The following is a 24,670-nucleotide window of genomic DNA, read 5'->3' on the forward strand; positions in this document are numbered from 1 at the left end:
TTTTCTGGCATCTCTGGCTGAGGAGTAATTCAGCATCGAGGCGATGAGCAAGGCCCACAGGAGGCCCGAGAAGGCCCGAAAAGGTAGGGAGAGCAGGGGGTACAGGCTGCAGGGGCCGCACAGGTGCTGGAGGCTAGGGTCGCGCACATGTCGCAGGGGAGCCTGCAGAAGAAAAAAAGGTGCTTAAATATTGGCATGAGAAGTGCATGAAAATCCAAAATAAATAGGCACTTTAGAATTGGAAGAGAAAAGGGGGCTTAGACGGTAGAGGTCCCTCTAGACCTAGAGAGGGGAGTGACTTGCCCGGAATTCACAGTGAGGATGCAGCCAGAGCTCAGAGTGCCTGCGTGCAAAGCCGGTGTCCTCTCCCACGTGGAAAGGAACAAGGAGGAAAGGCAGAAAGTCTGGCGGAGCAGGAGCAGGCCAAGGCCGCCCACTCTCTTAATTTAAACACAGCTCCTGGGCTTCCCTGGTGGCGCAGTGGTTGAGAGTCTGCCTGCCGATGCAGGGGACACGGGTTCGTGCCCCGGTCCGGGAAGATCCCACATGCCGCGGAGCGGCTGGGCCCGTGAGCCATGGCCGCTGGGCCGGCGCGTCCGGAGGCTGTGCTCCGCAACGGGAGAGGCCACGACAGTGAGAGGCCCACGTACCGCCAAAAAAAAAAAAAAAAAAAAAAAAAAAAAAACCACTAAAATGACTTCACACACCATCAGTGAGTCACAGCTGTAGTTAACAAAACACTGGACCAGGGCCCACTGTAATTCAGTGAAATAACCTGACAACAGTAGATTCACTAAATATACAACCTCATTTACTAGTTTATTCATTTCATTGATTGGCCAGGACCCAGAAGAGAGAGATGCAGTTTCCCACGTGCTGCAGAAAGAAAGCGGCCCCACTAAGAAAACTTGAAAATCAAAACGCAGGTCAAAGTCATGAGAATCTGCAGAGCCATGGGGGCGCCCTCCCCCCAGAGGTGAGCCAGTTGTAAGGTACGCTTCAGCTGCAGGTGAGTCCCTTGCTTCCCACCTCACTCTCATGTGCAGTGACAGGAGGGTCCCCACCGACCCCTGGATGGCCATGGAAGGGCCAGGCTGGACTAGCCACAAACCACAGGCTCTGGGAAGATGCCTACTAGGTTGGCTACTCTCTCTCAGGTGGGCCCCAGTGCAGTGCTGGAGGCTGGGGTCTCCAGGGAGCGTAGCCTTCCCAAGGCAGCCACAAATCACAGCTTCCCTGCAACGAAGAGCCTTCAAACAGCTCTTCACAGAGCTTGAAGAGCTGGGGTTCCTGCTGCACTAGAAGCCATGGTCCTCAGGGCCAAGCGCCCCAGAGTGAGAGTGCTTCCTTGTCCACCCACGGCAGGGGCAGGTGCCATACACAAGTTTCCCCCATGACATCCTCAGATCCACGGCCATCAGGACAACCATCAGTCAATTACTCAGGGTCCAAAGTAGCTCCCCTCCTTCTAAAAGAGAGGAGTAGCTGCCTTGGACTCCTTGTCACTGCTCTCTCTGGCTAACAGGGACGTGTCACGTTACTGCTTTAAAGATGCCCTGTCAGGAAGTCATCTCTGCTCCCTGAGTGACCATCTGGTGTCTGCATGGCCTCTAAGATGCAGCAGTGCTCTCTCAAAGAGGGAGGGGTCACTGAGCATGGGGGCCTCTAGTCTCAGGGCAGGAGCCCCCAGAGAGACTGGACAATAGAATGAAGGGGCACTAAGATGGAGGTGAGAGGGGTGCAGAGCAAGCCAGCTACCAGGTCCAGACAAGACCCAGAGCTCCTAACTCCAGTGTGTTCTTTCTCCTCTGCATCACACCTTTTCTATTAAAGGGCCAGATGGTCACTATTTTAGGCTTTGCAGGCCATACAGCCTCTGCCCTGCAACTGCTCGGCTCTGCCCTTGGGGCACAGAGCAGACCCAGACAATATAGAAGCAAATGGGTGTAGCCGTGTTCTGGTTGAATTTTCTTTACCGAAACAGGCAGAAGCTGGATTTGACCTGTGAGCTGTAGTCTGCCAGGCCCTGCTCTACACAGCACGATGAATGAGGCCTAAAACTTGGCTCCTAGAGCACGTGGGGAGACCTAAAGTCAGCTCTGGAGTCAGAGGGCTGGGGTGGAGGGAGGGCATCCCCCAGGTGGACTCCAGAACCGGTCACTGAGACCCTCCATTTTACCAAGGCATTTAGACAAAGACTGGAAGTGCATCCAGACGCTCTTTAACCTTGGAGCAAAGCTAAGCTGCACAAGTGACGGTGTTGGTGTTCTTTTGTTGCTGCTCCTGTTATTTCTGAAACTTGGTGTCCAAATGGCTCATAAAAGTGACTCAGCTACCATAGTCATTGGGGAAAATCAGAAGACAAAGGGGGCTTGTTGCCAAAGCAGATTTTCTTTTTTTTAATCAATATTTTTTTATTGAAGTATAGTTGATTTACAATGTTGTGTTAATTTCTGCTGTACAGCAAAGTGATTCAGTTATACATATATATACATTCTTTTCTATATTCTTTTCCATTATGATTTATCATGGGATATTGAATATAGTTCTTTGTGCTGTCCAGTAGGACCTGTTGTTTATCCATTCTACATATAAAAGTAAAGCAGATTTTCTTTAACCAACATTTACCAAGCATTCACAATATGCCAGGCATCATGAAAGGCATTTTCACATGCATTCTATCCCAATGACTCTGTGAAGGGGATAGACTTATCCCCATTTCCACGGGGGAGAAGGAGACGGAGATGCACAGAGATTAGGCTCTCTGCCAAAATCACACAGCACATTAGTAGTAGAATTGGAATTCTAGCCCAGGTTTTTTAAAGCCAAAGCCACTGATTGTTTCCATTCCGGCAAGATGCTGGTTGGTGTGTCTGTCTGGTTACTTATTGATGGCTAAAGGAAAGGACTATTTGCAAGTAAACTTATCTCGACCAATTGTTTGAGAAGATATATATCCAATGATCTTAGGAACTTTCTTTTTGGCCAACTTGAGATCATTGCATTCATAGGTTAAAATTTATGAACCCCCAAAGAGAATTGTTTTATTGTGAACGATTTTCCCAGTTATCACCTGACATACCCTGTTTTGATCGTATCGTAAAAGTTTCCCCAACAAAGTAGGGAGGGTACTGTTCAGTGCAATTCAGTCCACAAACCGCCTGGCCTCTGGGTCACTGTGTCCAACTCCTGGGCTCTTCTCTCTGGAAGCGTCACCCTCTGGCCAGGCTTCCCTGAATGGCTGCTCTGCCTTTGGGTCCCCACTTCCACCCGAGAAGGAGGCCGTGCTCTAGGGCAGTGAGTGGCAGATGTGAGGCCCAGTCTCTTTAATGGCCTCAGGGAAAGTTGTATCTTTGAAATGCAGGTCCTTTCTTGCCCAGTTCCCACTCGGGGAGGATCCTGCTACCCGTGGGAGTTTCTCCCAAACGTCAGTTATGCCAGAGGTTTCATTACTTTGCCGTGGCCCAAGCTAGGTTTTCCTATAAACGTGAGTTAATTAAATCCAAATGTTTTGATATGAGGATAGAGTTCCTCTGAGAATCCCCACATGTGTAGCACTGGGTCCAGTCTCCAGGAGGTCCTGGTGCTGGTGGGCAAAAATACTTCCCGAAGTCTATGCCCAGGGCTTCCTCATCCATCAAATAAGAGAGGTGGGCTGGGCAGGAGGATAGCTCGTGACGTCTCTAACTTGGAAGGACCATCCAAACATGGAAGACTGTGGCCATCTGTGTCCAGCAGGGGGTGGCACTCCTAGCCCTGGGCTGTGGGGCTTGGTTTCATAGTAAAAACCTTGAACAGGCATTTGGGTGGTCAGACAGGTCTTGGTAAGTCAGAGTGACACACAGGTGTGGAAACAGGCACCAGGCTGGGTTGGACAATATGTGATGGGGGACAGGGAGCCTGCAGAGGTCCCCAAAGTGTCCAGGGGCCTGAACTCCTGGTCTGTGACTTCCTGTGTGATTATTTCTGCTGCAGCTCTGGCCACAGCCTGAGGTCTGGGCTCCTACTGAGTCAAATGCTTGAAGTATGAGGAGATTCTGAGTTTGATGGTTGCTAGTTCTTTTTAAAAGGGGAACTATATTCCTGGGAAAGAGTTTCAACATCTCAGAAAAAAAGTGTCTCTATTCTTAGAGATGTGAAAGTAGGGGAAAGGGGAAAATACTTAACCTGAAATAATAATAAACCTTGGTGCATGGAGAAAGCATAAAGAGCTCAGAGACACCCGCTAGGCTTGGCAGTGAAACACTTGGCTCCAATTTCTACCTGTTGGTCGTGTGTCTGTGAGCACATCTTTCCATCCCCCTGGGCCTTAGACTCCTTGTCCATAAATGAGAGACACTGGGCCAGCTCATCTGAAAGGCCCCTTGTGATTCGGACAGTCCAGGACAGTGCCAGCCAGTAGAACTTTCTACAATAATAGAAATATCCTATTTTCTGCACTGTATGGTACCACCAGCCACAGGTAGGTATTGAGCACTTGAAATGTGGCTAGTACAACTGAGGAACTAAATTTTTCTATTTTATTTCATTAAGAATTAAATAGCCACATGTAGGTAGCAGCTACCATACTGAACAGAAAAGGCCCAGGATTCTAGAACCAAAGATTTGGTTCTGTTCAGTCTATTATATTTATCAAGCTAAGTACATCCTAGATGAATTTTGCACGGGGATTGAAAGTAAGAAGGAAGGCTGGTCTGCACTCAGTTATTGGAGCATCCAGTGAGCCAGAAGGCCCTCTCCCTTGACACTCCAGCTCATTGAAGTTTTACCCCCAACTCCAACCTGTAACCACAGCTGGCTAAGCAGTGTGTTTGAGTCTCCTGCCAGGCTCGCAACCCTCTCTGCCAGGCATGCATGCAGGATCATGTCAGGAAAGCCCCAGGCAGCTTCAGGATCCAATCCATTTCTCATCACTTCTTGGCACGTAGAGGGGGCAGATCCTTAATAGAAACATCACTTCAGCCCATTAAGGAAGAACTGTGTCTTTGGAGGGTGAGGTTCAGAAAGGTAGTCAAGATTCCTGGTCCCAGGTCTCTCCTCTTTATCTGTCATGGCCCATCTTTTGCCTACTCAGGTCCTTCCCTGAGTCGCTCAGATTAATCCCTGATTTTGCCATTCCCACTGTAATTGCCTTCGTTGAGACCCTGTTAGCTTCTTCCACATGCTATTCATCAGCTTTCTCCCTGCCTCTCAGCCATCCTGTTTAGACTCCTTTGTGGAACTTTCTAAACTATCACTCCAGTTATGTCATCCTTGGGCTCAAATCCTGCTGCAGCCCTCCCACTGCCTTCAGGATGGAGTCCAGGCTCTTCAAGGGGTACCCGAGGGCCCCTGCTGGCTGACGCCTTCCTACCATTTGAACTTTATTCCCACCAGCCTTTTCCAAGAGCCCACTGCTCCAGTCAGCAGAGCCACTCAAGGCCTCCTGGGCCTGATTTCTGCTTTCCTGCAGACCTCATGTACTTATTCCTGTCCTTTGCTCTGTAGACATCCTGTTCAACCTTCCAGGCCCATCTCAAACGCCGCCAGTTACATGAAGTCCTTCATCTCTCCCTCAAGCTCCCAGTCTTTGTCAGTGTGTAATCTTTCTAGGTAGGAATTTGGGGATGTAGCAGAGTGGCTAGAATAAAGCTGCAGTGCAGCTGGCTAGACCTACGTTCAAATACTGTTCTTGTCTATAACCTTGGACAACTGACTAAACCACTCTCTGAGCCTCAGTTTCCCATCTCTAAAATGGACACTATGTCTGATGCCTACCTTACAGGGTGTTCATGAAAACTGCATAAATTAATTTATGTTAAGGTGCTCGGCACGGTACCAGGTGCATTATAAGTGCTCAATAAGTGGTAGTAATAGTTATTATTATTATATTATTGGCTCTTATTGTGGAAGGAGTGTGGCCTTACACAGGTAAGCTCCCTCCCTAATTAGAAGTATCTGGACAGTGGCAATTGCTTGCATTTTTTGGTACCTCCTGTACCCAGCTGTGTTTGCAAACAGTGAGGACACAGAATATGAATTGCTTGAGCATCTCTGGGAACTGCAGGCCCATATTTGAGTCCTGGTCCACCACTTACTAGCTGTGTGACCTTGGGCAAGTTTCTTAACCTCTCTGGGCCTCAGTTTCCTCATTTGTAAAGGGAAGAAAATAATGGTACCTTTTTAATAGATTGTTGCAAGGATTAAATGGGCATTAACAAGGTGTCTGGAGGACTACTGCTGTGGGTTAACAACCCCTAATATGGAACCTGCATGAAGATTTTTTGAATGAATGAATGATCCCATTGTACCAGGTGTAATGGGGTTTAGGGGTGGAGTTATCACAGTATTATTCTCAATTAACAGTAGTCTGGCCTAGGTTTCTGGCATCATCAGATCCCTCCTCTCTTTATTCTTTTATTACTTGGCTCTGGACCAGTGGCCTTGTTTTAACTGGTTTATGGCATGCAGGCCTTTTTAGTAAATCCCTCTCAAGTCTCTATGGAAGCAGGAGGGGCATAAAAATAAATATAGAATTTGGCCATACTCCTCTTGAGCCCAACTGAGCGGAACTGGCTGGCGGATACAGCAGCATAAGTGACAAGGAGAGAAAGATGAGTGTGCAGGGCCACTGGATGAGGCTTTTTTTTTTTTAACATCTTTATTGGTGTATAATTGCTTTACAACGGTGTGTTAGTTTCTGCTGTATAACAAAGTGAATCAGCTATACATAAACATAGATCCCCATATCTCCTCCCTCTTGCATCTCCCTCCCCCCCTCCCTACCTGCATCTCCCTCCCACCCTCCCTATCCCACCCCTCTATGTGGTCACAAAGCACGGAGCTGATCTCCCTGTGCTACGCGGCTGCTTCCCACTAGCTCTCTATTTTACATTTGGTAGCGTACGTATGTCCATGCCACTCTCACTTCATCCCAGCTTACCCTTCCCCCTCCCCATGTCCTCGAGTCCATTCTCTACATCTGCGTCTTTATTTGCCAGTTAACTGAGAACACGTGCTCTGAGTCAGCATCCACAATCCGAAACATCAGCCAAGAGAGCCATTCGCCTATGGAAATGAGAGCGGTCTTTTCTAAGAGACAGAGGCTAAGGCGCCCCTTGCAGTATCAGAGCACGTTCCGGACACCCCATCCCCTGGCACTGCTAGCGGCATTCCTTGCCCGCTGGAACTGGCCCTGCTCTCTTGGTGGCCACTGAACTGTGGTCAGGCTCGGCCTGAGGAGGCACCAGCCACCCAGCTCGCGTCCCTCCAGGATCCAGCAGCGCTGAGGGACTTCAGGGGCGGCCGGGAGGGGGCCGGGCATGCAAGGCACCCAGATGTGCGGGTCACACTGGGGGAGGGAGTGGAGCATGGATTACATGGCCACCTGCAGAAGAAAGGCACGTGGGAAGGGTTAGAACGAAGCCCAGCTCAGTGCCCTCAATTCGTCCCCCACCCCGCCCCCCACCCCGCCTCCGGTGCCTCTCAATCGCACCCACTGCCCGCCTTCTCCACTCAGTTTCCCCCGCATCCTAACCTCATCGTCTTCACCTGTGTGACCCCAACGGCTTCCTAACTGGGCTCCCCAACCCCACTCTTGCCTCTCCTAAATGTCCTCAGCTTCTTGGCCAGAGTGATCTTCTACAATCACAAATCATGCCCCTCCTCTGCCCAAAACCCTAGCGGCTCCCACTTGTGCTAGAACAAGAGCAGCTTCCTTCAACTCGTCACACCCTCCCCGAAGCCTCAGATCCCCCTATGGGACCATGTACCTCCTTCCAGAGTGATTTGTCATTACCCTACTATGATCTGTCTCCCCACTAGGCAGTGAGATCAGCAGTATGTACGCCCACGCTGCATACCTGGCCTAGAGCTGGCACTTACTGAGAATGTGTTGAATGAGATGAATTCATCAATTGATATAGAAGGAACACAAAAGGAGAAAGGATGATCTCTGAGACTGACAGGTGTGAGCTCAAAACCAGCAACAACACACTGAACATTGGATGGAGGCCAAATAGCCCAGAGACTGGACAGGCAGCCTGAGGACCACATCCAGCCTGAAATGTTTCATTTGGCCAGTACTGTATTTTTTTTAATTTGTTGAAAAGGTTTAAAAATCAGGAGAACTTAAAACATTTGTTTTAAAAGAACCTAAACATTTTAAAGAAATCCAGCTTCCCTTGAATAATGAGAAGATCCAGCAGTACTGAATCTTCATCTTATGCGGTAGAAATGGCCCTGAGGGGGCAGCACCACCTTCATTGGACAAGCCATAGCTCCCTGGTTCTCCACTGTCCCACGGTGACCCACGTCACTCACGTATGTTCATGGCCTCGTTCTTGAAAAATATTTGACTTTGCAACCCTTGCCCTGGAGGACAAGATTCTAAATGGCAGAGTAGCAAGGCTGAATGTCTACCTACAATCATCAGCCCACCAGGTATCCAAGGCCCAGAGGTATCCTGCATCCAGGCAGCCACCAAGCCCTGCCAGTTCTGCCTGTACCACAGCTGGGGGCGGCTGCCTCCACTGCCCAAATTCAGACCCTCCCCATTGTTTATTACCTAGACCACATCCAAGGCCTCCTGAATGGCTCCGGTGTCCAGCCCCTCCTCCCTGTCTCTACTCAGCCCTTCCTGTTGCCATCTGTGCCATCTTCCTGAAGAGCAGCTTTGAGATCGGTCAAGAAACGTTTACTGAGCATCTACTATGCACCAGATGCAGGGGATAAAAATATTTTGTCTCTGAGTTCCAGGTGTTTACCGTCTAGCGAGGAGCTAGGCAGTTAAGCAAATTCTATCATTTCCTCCTCACAAAAAGGTCAGGCTTCCCAACTGCCTATAAAATAAAGCCCTCCCTCCCCAGCATGGCCTCTGTGGTTCACCACTGAACGGGGCCCAGCTGCTCTTTCCTGTCCTTCTTTCCACCACAGCTCAACACATGAAGCTACATTATCCTTCCAAGTGCCCAAAACATCCACCCTTCCCCAGTATGATCTCCAGTGGCATGTCTGTCTCCCTGGAGATGGAAAAGACTTGAGAACAGATGCTTTGTCATCCTCCACCTCAGTATCCCCCGTGGCACCTGGCACATGCTGAGCACTTAGAAGGAGTCTGTCAACTTGGAATGGAGCAGGATGGTCCCAATGGGCCAGGTGTGGGATGGCAGCCTGAATACCTGCCTGACTTCTTCGGATCATCCCAGCTTCCTAATCACTTATTAATCCTGACAGGGTTCTATCTTATGGGTAGCTCCAGTTGCTTCCTGTAACCTCCCCCAAACCTCTCACACCCCACGTACTTGCGGTCCTCATTCTCCAGCAGCCCCCGGTACGTGTTGATCTCACACTCCAGCCGGGCCCGGACATCCAGCAGCACCTGGTACTCCTGGCTCTGCCGCTCCAGGTCACAGTGGATGTCGGCCGGCTGGACCTCCAAGTTGGTGATCAGGCATTGCATCTGGGCCAGCTGGGAGCTGTAGCGGGCCTCCGTCTCTGCCAGGGTGGATTCCAGAGCGTCTCTCTAAGGCAAAAGGAAAGACAAAATAGCTGTGAGGAGAGGACCTATTTTCCATGACCTTAGAAAGAACCAAGAAGCAGCCACTGTGGAAGACAGTATGGAGGCTTCTCAAAAAACTAAAACTAGAACTACCATATGACCCAGCAATTCCACTCCTGAGTATATATATGAAGAAAACAAAAACATTCAGAAGGGTATATGCACCCCAACGTTTATAGCAGCATTATTTACAATAGCCAAGACATGGAAGCTACCTAAGCGTCCATCGACAGATGAATGGATAAAGAAGCTGCGGAGTTTATATACACAATGGAATACTACTCAGCCATAAAAAAAGAATGAAATAATGCCATTTGCAGCAACATGGACGGACTTGGAGGGCATTATGCTAAGTGATATAAGTCACAGAAAGACAAATACTGCATGATATCACTTATATGTGGATTCTAAAAATATAACAAACTAGTGAATAAAACAAAAAAGAAGCAGGCTCACAGACATAGAGAGCAAACTAGTGGTTACCAGTGGGGAGAGGGAAAAGGTGAGGGGAAATATAAGGGTAGGGGAAAAAAAGGGTTATTATAGAATTATGTGAAATCATGCATGTGAAACTTTTGAAAATTGTAAAGTGCTATATAGAATTTAAAGAATCTTCCATTCAATTTTTTTAAAAAAGAAAGAAAGAAAGAGCCAAGAAGAGCCAAGTCTCTCTCTGGGGTTGGGAATGACCCCTCCCTACCTGAGTCACTGAGGAAACGGAAGCCCAGAAAGGTCAAGTGACTTGTTCAAGGTCAAACAGCTGGGAAGTGACAGGCCAGGGTTTGAACCTACGTTCACGTGACGCTAAATCCCTTATTCCTTCTTCAGCCTTACTCAGGCTTCACGCCTTGGACCTGAGGTTCACCAGGCTCCCGCCCTACAAGCATCACTGAGATCGGTGGTCTTCAACCGTGGCTGCACTTTAGAGTCATGTGGGAGATGCTAAAAAACACCCATGCCCAGGCCCCACCTCCAGAAACTCTGATATAATTCATCTGGGGAAGAACCTGGGCATGGAGATTTTTTAAATCTGCACTGGTGGTGTTGAGAAGCATGGGTTTGGAAGGGCAGGCTAAGCAGAGAACAAGCCTTCTTGGGGAGAGTGTTTGACGGGGGCCACCTAACCCACATCAGATTTGAAACATGGCCCTTTTCTCTCTGAGCTAGGTCTTGGGAGAAACCTCCCTGCAGGAGAGGTCAGCTGGGCAAGCGATGGTGGTGGCTAAATCTAGACCTCCTCCCCCTCCTCCTCCTCCTCCCCCTGCTGCATCCTCCTCCCCCTCGCCGTCCCCCTCCTCCCCCCTCTTCCTCTTCCCCCTCCTCCTTCCTGGATGCCTGCACCTACATTCGGTGCTGCCTGAGATCAGAGCTGGGAGAGAGGTGCCCACAGGCACATTCACCAGGCTGTGTCGGGCCTGCAGCTCAATCTCCAGCATGTTGACCATTCGTCTCAGACCATTGATGTCTGACTGGTAGCTCTGAAGCTGCTCAGAGCTTGTGGCTGCCTGCTGGTTAAGTTCTTCCATCTGCAATGGGGGAGACAGGAGAAGGCTGGGAGTGTCTCTCAGGGATCCTGGGGAGGCCAGCCCCCTGCGAGAGGCCCACCTGCCTGGTGAAACGTTCCTCCACGTCCCTGTGATTGTTCTCCACCAGGGCCCCGTACGGACACCACATCTCTTCCAGAACCCTGTACAGGTCCACGGGGGTTGCGGCGTCCACCTCAACGTCAAGGCGGTCCCCAAGCTGGCATCGGAGGGCATCGACTTCCTGAAAAGACACAAGAACACCAAGCAAGTGTGAAATCGTGAGATCCTAGATCACCTCCCCGAGGAGATGTGAAAAGATGGAGCAAAGGATGCTAAAGATCTCTGCCTTAGAGGGGCCCTGGGAGGACTGCAGCCACTCTGCAGCATGCCGAGGGTCTTTCAGCTCCACCTGGACACCCCTGTGATGGGAGAGGCTTCCTATCGCTTTGGCAGAAGCCAGGAGCAACATCAGGGTTTGTTTGGTCCATTTGGACTAAAATGGGACAACTGTGCCCTGTCTCTCCGGCCACCCTGTCAGCCTGCGTTCATCCGGGAAGGAGAGCAGCAGTAGCCTGGCTTTACTTGGGTCAAGGCCCAGGTTAGAGCAGGCGTCTCCCAGGCTTGGCTGCCAAAAAGAGAAAGCTATTGCTGAGGCTGCCGATGCCAAGCGATAACTCCTCATTAGTGGCCTCCTGGGGCGGTTCCCAGTTCTCTGATTTAGATGGGGTGAGTCAGGTGCCTTCGGGCGCTCATTGAGTATGTGGTAACATTGTTACTTTACACTTCAGCCTAAGGAAACCCAGCCAGGATTCAGAGGCACTTGTGCTTTCAAATCCCAAGTTGAGAGGTTGAGTGTCAACCCAGGGAAGGAGGTAAAAAACACCAGAGCTCAGGTGAGCTTTCCAGCATACCGGTGCCCAGGGCGGAGGGGTTCCCCTCCAAGGACCTACAGGAGATGAGGAAAAATCAGAAAGCAGAGGGTCGACCTGTGGCTTTTGGATTAAGTGTATTATATGCAAACAGAGAGAGGAAGGGGAACAAGGATGGGGAGAGAAAAAAAGAAGAAAACCACTGCAGTTCACCTCTCCCTTAGAGGAGATGGAGCCCACCCCCCGCAGTCCAGCCTAGCAGAGACGGACGGGCCATTCCATGTTGGTTCTAGAAAACAACCCCCTCCAGCCCTAGTGGGCCACTCTACCCCTGGTATGCAGCTCTCATGAGAAAAACAAGTCACCATGAGCACTTGGCAGTCACGCCAGTCCAGGAAATGCAGAAGGGAAGGTCATTAGCATTTCCAAGCACCAACCAAAGGACAGGTGTTTAAGACCTGTGACTTCATGGAATTCTCACAACAGCCTCGTTGGTAGAATTAGCCCCATTTTACAGATGAGAACATAAAGGAAAGGTTACAGAAAGGTTCAATAAATTGGGCAAAGTCACATATACAATCTGTGGCCAGCCTGGGAATTTCAGCCCATGACTACCCAACCCCAAATCCCACGTTCTTCTCACTGGGCCCCCCAGGACCACCTCAGTTGGACTTCAGGCCTCACCTCCTCGTGGTTCTTCTTGATACACATCAGCTCCTCCTTCAGGGACTCCACCTGCATCTCCAGGTCGGCCTTGCACAGGGTCAGCTCACCCAGCACCCTGCACAGGCTACTGGTGTTGGCCTCCACCAGCCGCCACATGGCCAGCTCCATCCCGTACCTGTGCCAGGACAGGGTCAGCGACTGAGGGGTGAAACTGAGTGCCAACCCCAGGGAAGATCTTGAGCCACTGGCGCTTTTCCAACTGTCTGTGAAACTAACAGAAAGCTGCCCCCAAGCATGTGCCAGGAGACGGGGCGCCTCCATCCCCTGGCCAAACTCACTTGGTCCTGAAGGCGGCAACAGCCAGCTTGGCGTTGTAGACGTGCGCAATCATCCTGGCATTCTCTGCCTTGGTGTACAGAACCTGGGGGCCACAGCACACAGAGGGGGTCGGGCCAGGACAAGAAGAAGGAGAAAGAACTCAAGTCAGGAGAACCAGCAGTCCTGCAGCCATCCCTGCCGAAGCCTCTGGAACTCTGAGGGCTACTCAGTGAACTACAAGTCCTCAGAAAACGTGAGGTTTATTTTTCAAGCACCTGGGTCTTCGTAAATCTGAATGCCCCATTTTGAATGCAATGAGCAACGTGGGAGGAAAAACTCTGTTAGACATGACAGTTAGAAGCGTCCTTCACAAGCCCTCAAGTTTACTGAAACCTCACCACGTACCAAGGGCTGGGCTAAGCACTTTGCCTGTATTAACCCGTGGAAACTTTTTGACATGAGGACCCTTATTATCCCCATTTTCCAGATGAGGAAACTGAGGCCCAGGGAAGGGACCTCCTAGAGTCACGCAATGAATCCATGACAGAACTGAGACTAGATCCCAGGCCTCCTTCCACGTGAAGGGCTCTGGCTGAGCACTCGAATTATGAGATCATCCTGCGCCCTAAGGAAGTTTCTTCTCCCTGAACATAGCTTAAGAAATGAGTGAGATTCAAATCTGGAAGGCCAGCTCTTTGGGTCGCCTTCCCAGGGAGTCTGTTCACCGCTTGCCCTCACCTTCCGCTGGAGCTCCTCGATGGTCTTGAAATAAGACTGCTAGTCAGGACCCAAGGCAGACGCTTGAGACTGGGAGGCGTATCGAATGCAGCTCTCCAGCTGTGCGTTGTCTCGTTCCAGCAGGCGCACCCTCTCCAGGTAGCTGACCAGGTGGTTGTTCAGGAACTGCACGGTCTCCTTCTCGTTGCCATTGAAGGAGCCCTCAAAGTACCGGCTGTAGGAACCCATGGAGCTGGAGATTCTGCTGGTCGGGCGGCAGCTGCTGGGCTGGCAGGAGCTGGCTAGGTGGGCCTTGGAGAGGCAGACGGCTGGCCGGTAGGGGGTGGGCGCGCAGACAGAGGGCACGCACATCCCGGGCTGGCAGACGTAACCCAGTCACAGCTCCAGCTGGCAGCTCGTGCTGCTGGAGCAGACAGAGGAGGACTGGGGGCAGCTCTCGATGGAGGCTGGGGAGCAGTTAGACGTCGTGTCGGAGAGGCTGCAGCTACCTGAATTGCCAGTGTCTGCCAACCCTATTCTGCTCGGGCCTTTTTAATACCCTTGGAGTCAGGGGGCTTATGCTAGAAGATCACCAGCCCCAGAGGAAGCTGCTAATTCTTTTGTAATTTGGTTTCCAATAAGGAGTTCCTTTCCACATGAAAGAGGCCAAGCTTGTCATTTGGCTAAGGCAGGGCTCTGGGCTCCTGTCATTGATCACCGGGCGAGAGCTTCAGGATACATCTTCAAAGGACCAGCTCCAGGCCCGGGCCCTCATTACTAGGGTGGGGCTGCCAGGCCTGGCCCTGTGCTGCCGGTGGCATGGCCCCCTGCGGCCCCACCTGCTCTGGCCCTGAGAGAGGCCACAGTTCTGTGGGGCAGCGACCCCTCCTTTTAATGAGATCATTCCCTGCGGGAAGAGGAGGCCCGGCCCCTTAAGGAGGAAATGTGGGTGACAGAAGCTGCACCGATACGGGCAGTGGTGTAAATCCAGGGAGGAAAGAAAAAGAGCCTCTGAGTCTTATTAATGTGCGTCATCTTCCTCCCAGGGGAAGAAAATAATATTAGCGAGGAGAGAACAAACTCAGCACAGCCTAAGAATCAGGGACCTCCTTTCAGCTGGATGCTACTGAGAAAGAGAGAGGTGAGGACCCCAATCTTGGGAAAGGAAGTCCATGTCATGAACATCTCTGTGAGCAGATGCTCTATCTTGACCATCTCTGGATCCTCCCCTTCGTTTCTCACTGCTCCATGTACAGAGAGTTCGATTATTGTTTGTTGAACAAGCTGGAACTGGCTCTGCCCTCGCTTTCTGCAATGGGGGGGGGGCTCACTCTGGGACCCCGGAGACAGGAGAAGAGTGAATCAGCTCCCTTGAGAAGTGACACTGCAGCCCTGGGATGAGCAAAGCAGGAGACCAGGAGCAAGTGTCTCTGATTCTAGAAGCCCTTGGGCACTTCCTAAGAAAGCAGCAGGTGAGACCAGTGGTTTTTAGTCCCGCCTGTAATACTTGTGGGCTCACACACTTCGTGTTTAATATGGGTGTGTTATATAGCCACTTTTTATTTACGCATCTTCTCAATATAATATTGAAGTATAAGTACTTTTCTTATCTTTCATATATTTCTAGAAGAGTTGGTGAAGGGGCATGGAAGGAAAAATGCCACCCAGCTCTATTCCCTGAAATGTGTTGCTTAAGAAAAGTCAAAATAGAGATGCTACCTTCTAACTAGCTGTGTGACCTTGGGAAAGTCACTCTACCTCTCTGGGCTTCAGTTCCCTCCTGCAAATTGAAAGGGTTAGATTAAATCATCGCTCAGTTTGATTTCCTGCAATAACCATAAATTCCAGTTCTTTTGTCTGTGTTAACTGTTTAGAGAGGACAGAGGGACAGGTGATGCAAATACCAACCACAGGGAATGGGACTCATCAGACCAGCCTTCAGAATCATCACCAGCACTTTTTGAATGTGTACAAGTACCAGGTACTGTGCTGGATGCTTGGCATTAAATTGCCCATTGATACCACAAAAAAAAAAAAAAAAAAAAAAATTGCCCATTGAATCCTTACCCTAAAAATATAAGACATAATTATACCTTGGAGATATTGCAGGTTCACTTCCAGACCGTGGCAATCAAGCAAATATTGCACTGAAGCGAGTCACACAAATTTTTAGGTTTCCCAGTGCATATACAAGTTATGTCTACACTGTGCTGTAGTCTATTAAGCATTCAGTAGCATTATGTCTTTTAAACTTAAAATGTTCATTGCAGCTCTATTTACAATAGCCAGGACATGGAAGCAACCTAAGTGTCCATCGACAGATGAATGGATAAAGAAGATGTGGCACATATATACAATGGAATAGTACTCAGCCATAAAAAGAAATGAAACTGAGTTATTTAAAATAAATACTGTATGCTAACACATATATGTGGAATCTAAGGGGAAAAAAATGGTTCTGATGAACCTACGGGCAGGACAGGAATAAAGACACAGACGTAGAGAATGGACGTGAGGACACAGGGAGGGGGAAGTATAAGCTGGGTCGAAGTGAGAGAGTGGCATGGACATATATACACTACCAAATGTAAAATAGATAGCTAGTGGGAAGCAGCCGCATAGCACAGGGAGATCAGCTCTGTGCTTTGTGACCACCTAGAGGGGTGGGAGGGAGGGTGACACGAGAGGGAAGAGATATGGGAACATATGTATATGTATAACTGAGATGCAAGAGGGAGGGGATATGGGGATATACGTGTGCATATAGCTGATTCACTTTGTTATACAGCAGAAACTAACACAAGATTGTAAAGCAATTACACTCCAATAAAGATGTTAAAAAAAAAAAAAGAGCAGGGGTTCCTTAACCAACACAGATGCTCTGAACAACTGGATAAAAAGGTAGAGAAAGCTGCATAAATAAAGCACCTACCACACACAGGCTGTTTGAATGCATGTGATGAGGCTGTGAATGCACTCTGCAAACTGTAGAATGCATATAAATAGGAAACACAACTGCGTGGTTCGAGGAGTTGACAGCGTGATTGTCAGGTCACAAGCCTGCGCCATCTGTCTGCTGTTTCCACGCAGGAGCCAGGCAGCTGGAGCAGTGGCCAGAACAGAGGCTCAACCCACTGCCCACCCCCTGGCTATTTCTATGGAGCAGCACCCTGGGGTGTGGTGCGCTCTGCGCATGCCCGGCCGCCCACCTCTCGTCTGAACCTCTGCCAGAGCCAGAGTTGCAGACCTCAGACCCCAGAGCAGGAGTGCGGAGCACAGAGAGCGGCAGGGCAGGGCTGAGACCACGGGGACTGGCCCTGCTGCCCGGCCTCTTGCCCCAAAGCCAAGCAGGTCTGACGTTGAGCCCTTTGGGCTCAGCTCTGAGGGTGCTGCTGGCGGGCAGTATTGGCCCCGCCAGCGTCCTGCCGTGTAACCAAGCAAAGAGCTTGGGCCCACCTGCTGGGCTTTCCCATTCCCCACTCTCCACCCAGGGACTCTTCATTTAATACCAGCGCTCAGAGCTACCACTTCCGGGCACCGTGCACACGTTGGAGCCTCCCCCACCCCCATTTTACAGATGCACCAGCTGGACCAGAGAGGCCACATGACGTGGTTAGGGTGCACAGCCAGGCTCAGCACCAGCTGCTCCAGCTCTCGCCCGAGTGCTTCTTCCCCTGAGGTCCAAGATGTGTTTGCTGCCCCTCTGGCTTGTCAAGCAGGTTGAAGATTCACGTTTAGCACCAACTACCTGGTGACATAGACAGACCCAGGTCTTTCCCACGGGTCTTGGACTCAAGTAAGAGCCCAGAGGTAGAGAAAAGAGGGAAGGGGGTCGGGGAGAGAGAGAGACAGAGAATCTGTGCGCTGGGAAGAGTGCCCGAGTTAAGAGTCAGAAGAGCTGAGCAATGGCCTAATCCCCGCCACTCACCACGGTGTGGCCTGGGGCAAGTCACTGCCCTCTCTGGGCCTATATTCTCAACTGAAGAATGAGGCAGAGGGACAAAGGAGGCATGGGGCCCTCAGACTTCTCACAGGCCATGCTTCTCTGATCAGAGGGGCGTCCAGGCTGAGCCATGCCCAGATGAGCATGGCTCAGCCAGTGGAATCTGGGACACTCTGAACTCTGCTCCACAGTGAGGTCTGGCTGTCCCCTCCCCCTTCCCCACTTCACTGTCCCTGCCGCCCTTCACTTCAGCCCCGTGTCCAGTGTTAGGGACTTGGGTCACCCAACCTTCCCACCTGCATCTCCCAGCTCACACAACTCCCCTCCCTGGAGTGGTTGGCCCAGGCCGGCTGCTTGGAGTTTGCCTCTCTGGGTGGCACCCCCTCTCCTAAACTATCCCCAGTGTCAGGCCTGGAGGTGGCCAGAGAGGTGACAGGAGCTGGACGAGGGAGGAGAAACTGAAGGGAAGAGAGAACCACCAGACCAGGCAGGGCTACCGAGGAGGACGGCTTGGGAGCATTTGCCTCTCCTGGGGCCGCCCCAGGTGGCCGCCATGGGCAGAGCCAAGCCTGTAGGTTACGGCCAGCAGCCATCGGATTAGGTCAGCGTCTGTTCTCATGGACCAGGCCCTCAGGTGTCCCTGTTAGGAAATATTTCGAATCATTCTGTCACGTCCTACCACTCAGAGCCAGAGGAGACAGACCTGAAACCAAAATCCACACCTTCGCAGCAAGCCCAGATCAAACACCCCCAGTAACTAACCACAGAAGATCGACAGAGGCAAGTTTGCTTTGCCAAGAGAACACACTTTACTGGGTAAATTTCCAGGCAAACCTAGCTTTACACGGCATAGAAGCAGTAAAAGTCAGAAACACAATCCAAGAAGTATTTTTGGTAGAAAAATCTGCTGAGCGGGGAGTGCCTCTAGGGAAGAGGGGGGGGTCTTTTAGAGCCGGGACCCAGAGAGGTGTCCTCCTTCCTGTGGGCGAGAGCCTGCCCCTTGGGCCGGGCAGCTGGTTACAGCGGCTGCACGTGCTACCTGCTGGAAGTGACTTTCCCATCTCTGATCTCCTCCGTGATGGTGCGGATCTGGGTGCTGATCTGGGGAGCCGGGGCGCAGGGCACACTTGAGATGTAAGGAACTCTATCGGCAGGCTTGCATTCCGTGGCACAAGGGTGGGCAGGCAGCCTGAGGAAATGAGATCATATCCGGGTGTTTGGCATTGGCCATTGGACTGACATTCGCGTTAAATGTAAACAGGGGTCAAGTGAGACGAGTGGGTGACAATGACAAATGGCTCAGACAGTGCCTCTGAAATCCCCAAGGCCTGCAGGGATGAAGACCAGAAACTCGCAGCCAAAAACAATGGTTGGAGAAGTACCATGAATGGGGCTGACTTGTCCCCCTGCAAAAGCCCAAAGCCCAGGGCTGGAAGGAATCTCTCTGAAGATGCTTTGATCAATCCCCCTTCATCTGTGCTATAACCACTCTAGGACTGATGCCCTCACCACGGCACTGAGGGTTGGGTCCAAGTGAGCCCTTTCCACAAGCCGGGACCTCCGGAACCCACTCACTTGCAGTCTTTCTCCCTCCAGCAGGCAGCGGTAGGTGGCGATCTCCGACTCCAGGCGGGCCTTGACGTCCAGGAGGACCTGGTACTCCTGGCTCTGCCGCTCCAGGTCACAGCGGATCTCGGACAGCTGAGCCTCCACGTTGCTGATCAGGCACTGCGTCTGAGGCAGCTGGGAGCTGTAGCAGGCCTCGGTCTCCACCAGGGTGGATTCCAGGGAATTCCGCTGCAATGGGAAAGAGGAAGCACTCCCAACGGGAGGGAATCCCACCCAGAGACCCACAGCCCTGGGTATCTGGGTACCACTTGCCATCACACCCCGTTCTGATAACCGAGGCTGGTGGATCAGGGTGCCTGCCACGAGCTTGGCCAGCCACTCAGGCAGGGGCCACTCACCATGCTGTGCTGGGCCTGCAGCTCAATTTCCAGGGCATTGACCGTGCGTCTCAGCTCAATGATCTCTGTCTGGCAGCACTGCAGCTGCTCCGAGCTGGACACCACTTGCTGGTTCAGCTCGTCAGTCTGAAAAGCATGAGAGGACCCAGAGCATGGTCAGGACAAGTGAAGCTACTGTCAAGGGTGACCCCTCCCCAGGAGCTTGTCCTGGGCTGGCCCGGCCCCACCTGGGTGTTGAACCAGGCCTCCACGTCTCTGCGGTTATTTTCCACCAGGGCCTCATACTGGCATCTCATCTCATCCAGGATTTTGTTGAGATCCACTGGCGGGGCAGCATCCACCTCCACATTCAGCCGGTCCCCAAGTCGGCATCCAAGTGTGTTTGTTGACTTCCTGCAGAGAGGAGGCAAGATGGCATAAGGCTGTGAAAAGGATGCTAGATGTGGGTTCAACTGACCTGGGTAAAAACCCTCCTCCTTCAGTTGCCAGCTGTGTGACATTAAACAGGATACTTAACCTCTCTGAGCTTCAGCCTCCTCGTGCACCTCTACCTGCCTCCTCAGAGGATTTGGGAGAGTAAAGTGAGATGATGCAAACACCAGGCAAATAGAATCATTATCAGGCACTACCCTCCAAATGGAGATTTAGTGTCATGGGCAGGAGTTTGGGATCTGTGTGACATTAGGCAAGTGACTTAACCTCTCTGTGCCTCAGTTTTCTCATCTGTAAAATGGAGCTTGTAATAGTATACGCCTCCTGGGATTATTGTGAGGATGACATGAAGTGAGAATGAAATGCAAAGTGCTTTGTATAGTTCCTGGCACACAGTGGGCCGTCAGTAAATGTCAGCCGGGGTTACTGTGGAGGTGGTTGTCATAGTTGTGACACCCAAGGGTCAGCAGTGGCTCCCTGCTGGATGGGAAACATCGAGAGGGTGCTTGGCATCAACCTCACCTCCTCGTGGTTCTTCTTGAGGCACATCAGCTCCTCCTTCAGGGACTCCACCTGCATCTCCAGGTCGGCCTTGCACAGAGCCAGTTTGTCCAGGATCCGGCGCAGTCCATCGGTGTCAGCCTCCACCAGCTGCCGCATGCCCAGCTCCGTCTCGTACCTGCACGCACAGAACCCTGCCGAGTCTGCAGCAAAGCAGCCAGGCACAGGCAGGGCCCACTGCCCTGCTGACCAGCTGCAGTGGCTGATTTGGGGTCAACATCACTGTGGTCCTTTCCCTTGACCCGAAAGGGATCCAGGATCAATGCCACATTTCCCACTTACAGTTCCATCTGGCCTCACTCCCGCTCACCAGCTCTCAGAGGCGGGGGACAGAGGCAAGGGAGCAGCACGGAAACCTTCCTAGATCAGGCCACTCACTTGGTTCGGAAGTCTCCAGCAGCCAGCTTAGCACCGTCAATTTGCAGGACCAGCCTGGCATTGTCAGCCTTGGTCAGCAGGATCTGGGGAACAGGGGGTGTCCCAGGAGCTGGGGCAGGCCCAGCAGTGTGGGGACGGGTGGGGAGGGGACAGCCCAACTTTCGGATGCCATGCTTCTAAGTACCGCCAGCACCTTTGGCATTTCCAGCCCTGAACATCCTGAGTCCAGGTGTAGAAGGAGCATCAGTCCCGGGAGGGGCATCCCAGGGATGTCGGTGGCCATCAGTCCTGACATCCGCAGCCCCCAAGTGGCCCAGTGGGTGAGTGGAGAGGTGAGTGGAGAGAACCAGACCGACCTGGATTCAGGTTCTGCATCAAACACCAACAGGCTATGGGATCTTGGGCAAGTTGCTGCACCTCCCTAAAATTCAACTTCCGCACCTGTTAGATGGATCCAGTAATATCCATCTCTATAAGATGAGGAATGAACAAGCAAAAGGACAAGAAGTGGTCCGGCACAGTGCTTGTGTCCAGTAGGGGCTTGGTGCATGTGACTGCCCTATCTATAGCTGAGACAGTGGAGGGAGGGGAGGAATGCCTGGCTGGAGGAATGGCTGGATTGGAGGGGAGGTTACAAGCAGCAGAGAGGTCTGGGTCCCCCAAGAAACCAAGACCTTAGAGAGAAAAGCTGGCCCTAATAGGAGAGAGAATCCCCTAAGAGCTACAGTCCCATCTGTAGTGGGACGAGACAGACCCCTCCCAGGGTTTGGGCTGCTGGGCTGGAGAGGGGCCAGGTCCCAGTTACCTTCTGCTGGAGCTCCTCGATGGTCCGGAAGTAGGACTGGTAGTTGGAGCACACAAGGGGATCTTGTTGCTGGCTCCGCTCCCGGATGCGGCTCTCCAGCTCTGCACTGTCCCGCTCCAGCTGGTGCACCTTCTCCAGGTAGCTGGCCAGCCGGCCGTTCAGGAACTGCATGGTCTCCTTCTCGTTGCCATTGAAGGAGCCCTCGCAGAACCAGCCCCCGCTCCCAGGAAAGCCGGAGGAGTGGTACCCAGAGGACAGGTAGGAACAAGGCAAGCAGCTCCCAAGGCCAGAGAGGCCCAGCCTGACAGAGGAGGCTGACCCCCCAACACCAGAAAGGCCAGGGACTCTGCAGGAGCCCACAGAGTGGACACAGGACACCCGAGAGATGCCACCTGTGGTGCCACAGAGGCCTTTGATGGACCCAGAGGAGAAGATCAGAGAGCAGAGCTGGGTGGCCATGATGCTAGCAGAGAAGGTTGCAGCTTAGCAAGGAGCTCAGGTTCTGACTCTCATGGCCTCTCTGGGGCATTTATATACACTTTCCGTGGGGTGTTCCCATGTTACTCTTGGGAAAGCCTGTTCCTATTCCAGGAAATTAGTCTCATTAGAATGTGATTTTTTGCTACCCATCCAAATTCCTTGCCTTATAAAAAAAAAAATTAGTTTGCTAAGTCAGGATTCTCAGCTCTTGTCATTTCCTAGCAGAATATGAATTTTATTGCCTCCTCAAAGTTCTTGCACCAGATGCCATGAATCAGGAGTGGCCTCACAAATGACATTTGGTACCTGCCCTCTCTGCATGCTTTCCCCGAGGAGCCAGGTATTTGTCACCTCTGTCCGCTACCCCAACCCCCCTCATAGCTGCTCACCTCTGCCTGGGCCACTGGGATGGTGAGAAGGGAGCAAAGGGAACTAAAATTCATGGAGCACGCCTCATGTGCCAGGCTCGTAGTTATTTCATTCACACCTCACAACAATCCTGAGAGGTGTTCAATATTATTTCCATTTTACCAGAGTGGAGAGTGAAGCTGAGAATGGTAGAAAGAAAAAGAAAGAAAAGAAAAGAAAGAAAGAAAGAAAGATAGAAAGGGAGGGAGGGAGGGAGTGAGGGAGGAAGGAAAGGAAGAAAGAAAGAAAGAAAGAAAGAAAGAAAGAAAGAAAGAAAGAGCAAAATAACCTAGACCCTTTCACTACTGTCTGGCAAAAATTGGATGAGTCCTGACCCAGGCAGGCACTTGTGAATGAGAGAAAAACTCGCTGAAGTTTACCCCTCTTGAAGAGAGACTGTAGTATACCATTAGAGAAAAAAAAAAAAAGAAGAAAAAGAGGAAGGGGAAAAAGAAAAAAAGAGGAAGAAGAAGAGGGAAGGGAAAGAAGGAAGAAAAAGAAAAAGAAAGAAGGAAGGAAGGAAGAGAGAGAGAGAAAGAAAGAAGGGAGGGAGGGGGAGGGGGGAAAAGAAAGAAAGAGGGAGGGAAAGCTTGCTTGAGATGAACAGGCAGTGAGTACAGATCTTGGATCTGAAACCAGGGCTCTCGGACCCCAAATCCCATGCCCTTGTCCCACTGCTTCCCCCATACAACCAAGGTCAAGTGCAGGCACCCAGAATTTCGGGACAGGAGACCTAGGTTTAAACCCTGGCTCTGCTGATGATCTGCCCTGTGATGCCGAGCACATCCCTCCCTCCCAGGCATCCTCAGGGTCCTCACTGGGGCAGTACAGATCATCAGCCTGCCCTGCCTGCTTCACACAGATGCGAGGAGCGTCAAACCAGGCCAGAAGTAAAAGTGTTTTAAAACCCTTCGGGTTTTGGTTGGGCTAACCAGATGCTGCCAAATATCCCCTGGGTGGCAAAACTGCCCCCAGTTGAGACCCACTGGACCATCAGGACAGGGACTGGGGCTCTGATCAGATCTCCTGTAAGCACCTCCTTTGTTTTCTAGGACAACTAGTGCAGAGTCTGGCTGTCATAGGCAAGACTCTGGGCCCGTTCAGGCAAGTCCTTAATGCACCCATGACCCAACTCACCTCATTTTGACACAGCATGCTCATTCTGAGGGTACCACCTCCTATGCCCCTGACACGGCTCTTCTCTCTTTGGGGTCTCTGGCTGCTGGAATCTGAAGCTAGCATTCTCATTTTCTTTTTTTTTTTTTAATCCCTCCGCTTGTACAATCCGTATCTGAAGCTGATTCTACGTTTCTCTCAGGCCAATTGAGTGAGCAGCTGTCTGCTGCTTCGGCTGTGTCCCGTCACTCAGTACGGACATCCAGAGGGCCACTGTGGGCCAGAGTCCAGACAGGTGTCTCCAAGGCTGTGAAGAGAGGCACATACCTCTTCTGGAGCGAGTGACAAGCTGGCCAGAGAAGGTCTTTCGGTCGCCCTTGGTCCCCTGCCTTTCTCCATGGTGTAGACTGCAAGGCCACCTCTTGGAGGGAAGTGTGGTAGGTGGGCCTCATGGGAAGAATTCCTCTGCTCTCTTTCCCCTCAGAAGCCTGGACCATCACGGGATGAACTGAGGCCCGAGAGGAACAGATGCTCTTCCTGTATCAGAGGAGAGAACCCAGGACTCATAGGGTTGCTCACCTCCCGGAGGCAACTCAGCCCACCCACCCCCTCCCCGCACCCATGGTGGCGCTGGAGAAAATCCACCTTCTCTGCGTTAAGTGCATCAGGGGTATCCAGGCATCCGGTTTTATTTCAAAATAGGGTCCTATTCTGAGACCATCCTTTCTAACATGAATCAAAAATACACTGGGCTAAGAGTCAGGGGGCCTGGACTCCAGGCCGACCTCTGCCTCACTCTGTTTGAGCCTCAACCCTTCTGGGTCCCAGAGCCCCAGTCTGAACAGGAAGGGCCTGGACAGGGTGAGCTCAAGGCCCTTGCATCTCAGACATAGGATTTTAAGGCCCAAGTGTTTCCCGTGGAGCCGGCCAGGAGTCACCTGGACGT

At 51.5% G+C, this 24,670-nt stretch overlaps 2 protein-coding genes across 2 annotated transcripts; both read right to left on the reverse strand.

The window, feature by feature from the left end:
• Positions 1 to 14,455, reverse strand: LOC102996290 (keratin, type I cuticular Ha2). Its single transcript, XM_024130172.2, is given in 8 exon segments — positions 1 to 162; positions 9,282 to 9,502; positions 10,939 to 11,064; positions 11,144 to 11,305; positions 12,618 to 12,774; positions 12,938 to 13,020; positions 13,656 to 14,143; positions 14,413 to 14,455. Coding segments are annotated over 8 exon segments (1,413 nt in total). The 3' UTR covers positions 1 to 29.
• Positions 14,456 to 18,625: 4,170 nt separating this feature from the next.
• Positions 18,626 to 22,395, reverse strand: LOC102991846 (keratin, type I cuticular Ha6). Its single transcript, XM_055090882.1, has 6 exons — positions 21,721 to 22,395; positions 20,916 to 20,998; positions 20,499 to 20,655; positions 19,772 to 19,933; positions 19,545 to 19,670; positions 18,626 to 19,374 (listed from the first exon to the last, which is right to left on the reverse strand). Exons 1-6 carry the CDS (start codon positions 22,177 to 22,179, stop codon positions 19,057 to 19,059), a joined length of 1,305 nt encoding a protein of 434 aa, XP_054946857.1. The 5' UTR covers positions 22,180 to 22,395; the 3' UTR covers positions 18,626 to 19,056.
• Between the last annotated feature and the right edge of the window lie 2,275 nt (positions 22,396 to 24,670).

The sequence above is a fragment of the Physeter macrocephalus genome, chromosome 14, assembly GCF_002837175.3.
Source record: "Physeter macrocephalus isolate SW-GA chromosome 14, ASM283717v5, whole genome shotgun sequence".
In the NCBI taxonomy this organism is placed as follows: Eukaryota; Metazoa; Chordata; class Mammalia; order Artiodactyla; family Physeteridae; genus Physeter; species Physeter macrocephalus.

What these genes read in the sequence shown, in the direction of transcription:
- LOC102991846 (XM_055090882.1), bottom strand. Translation starts at nt 22,179, where the DNA reads ATGGCCACCCAGCTCTGCTCTCTGATCTTCTCCTCTGGGTCCATCAAA. An exon ending in TCGAGGAGCTCCAGCAGAAG is followed by an intron (nt 20,999 to 21,720) that starts GTAACTGGGACC and finishes CCTGTTCCCCAG; the next exon opens with ATCCTGCTGACCAAGGCTGA. An exon ending in GCTGGAGACTTCCGAACCAA is followed by an intron (nt 20,656 to 20,915) that starts GTGAGTGGCCTG and finishes CTGTGCGTGCAG; the next exon opens with GTACGAGACGGAGCTGGGCA.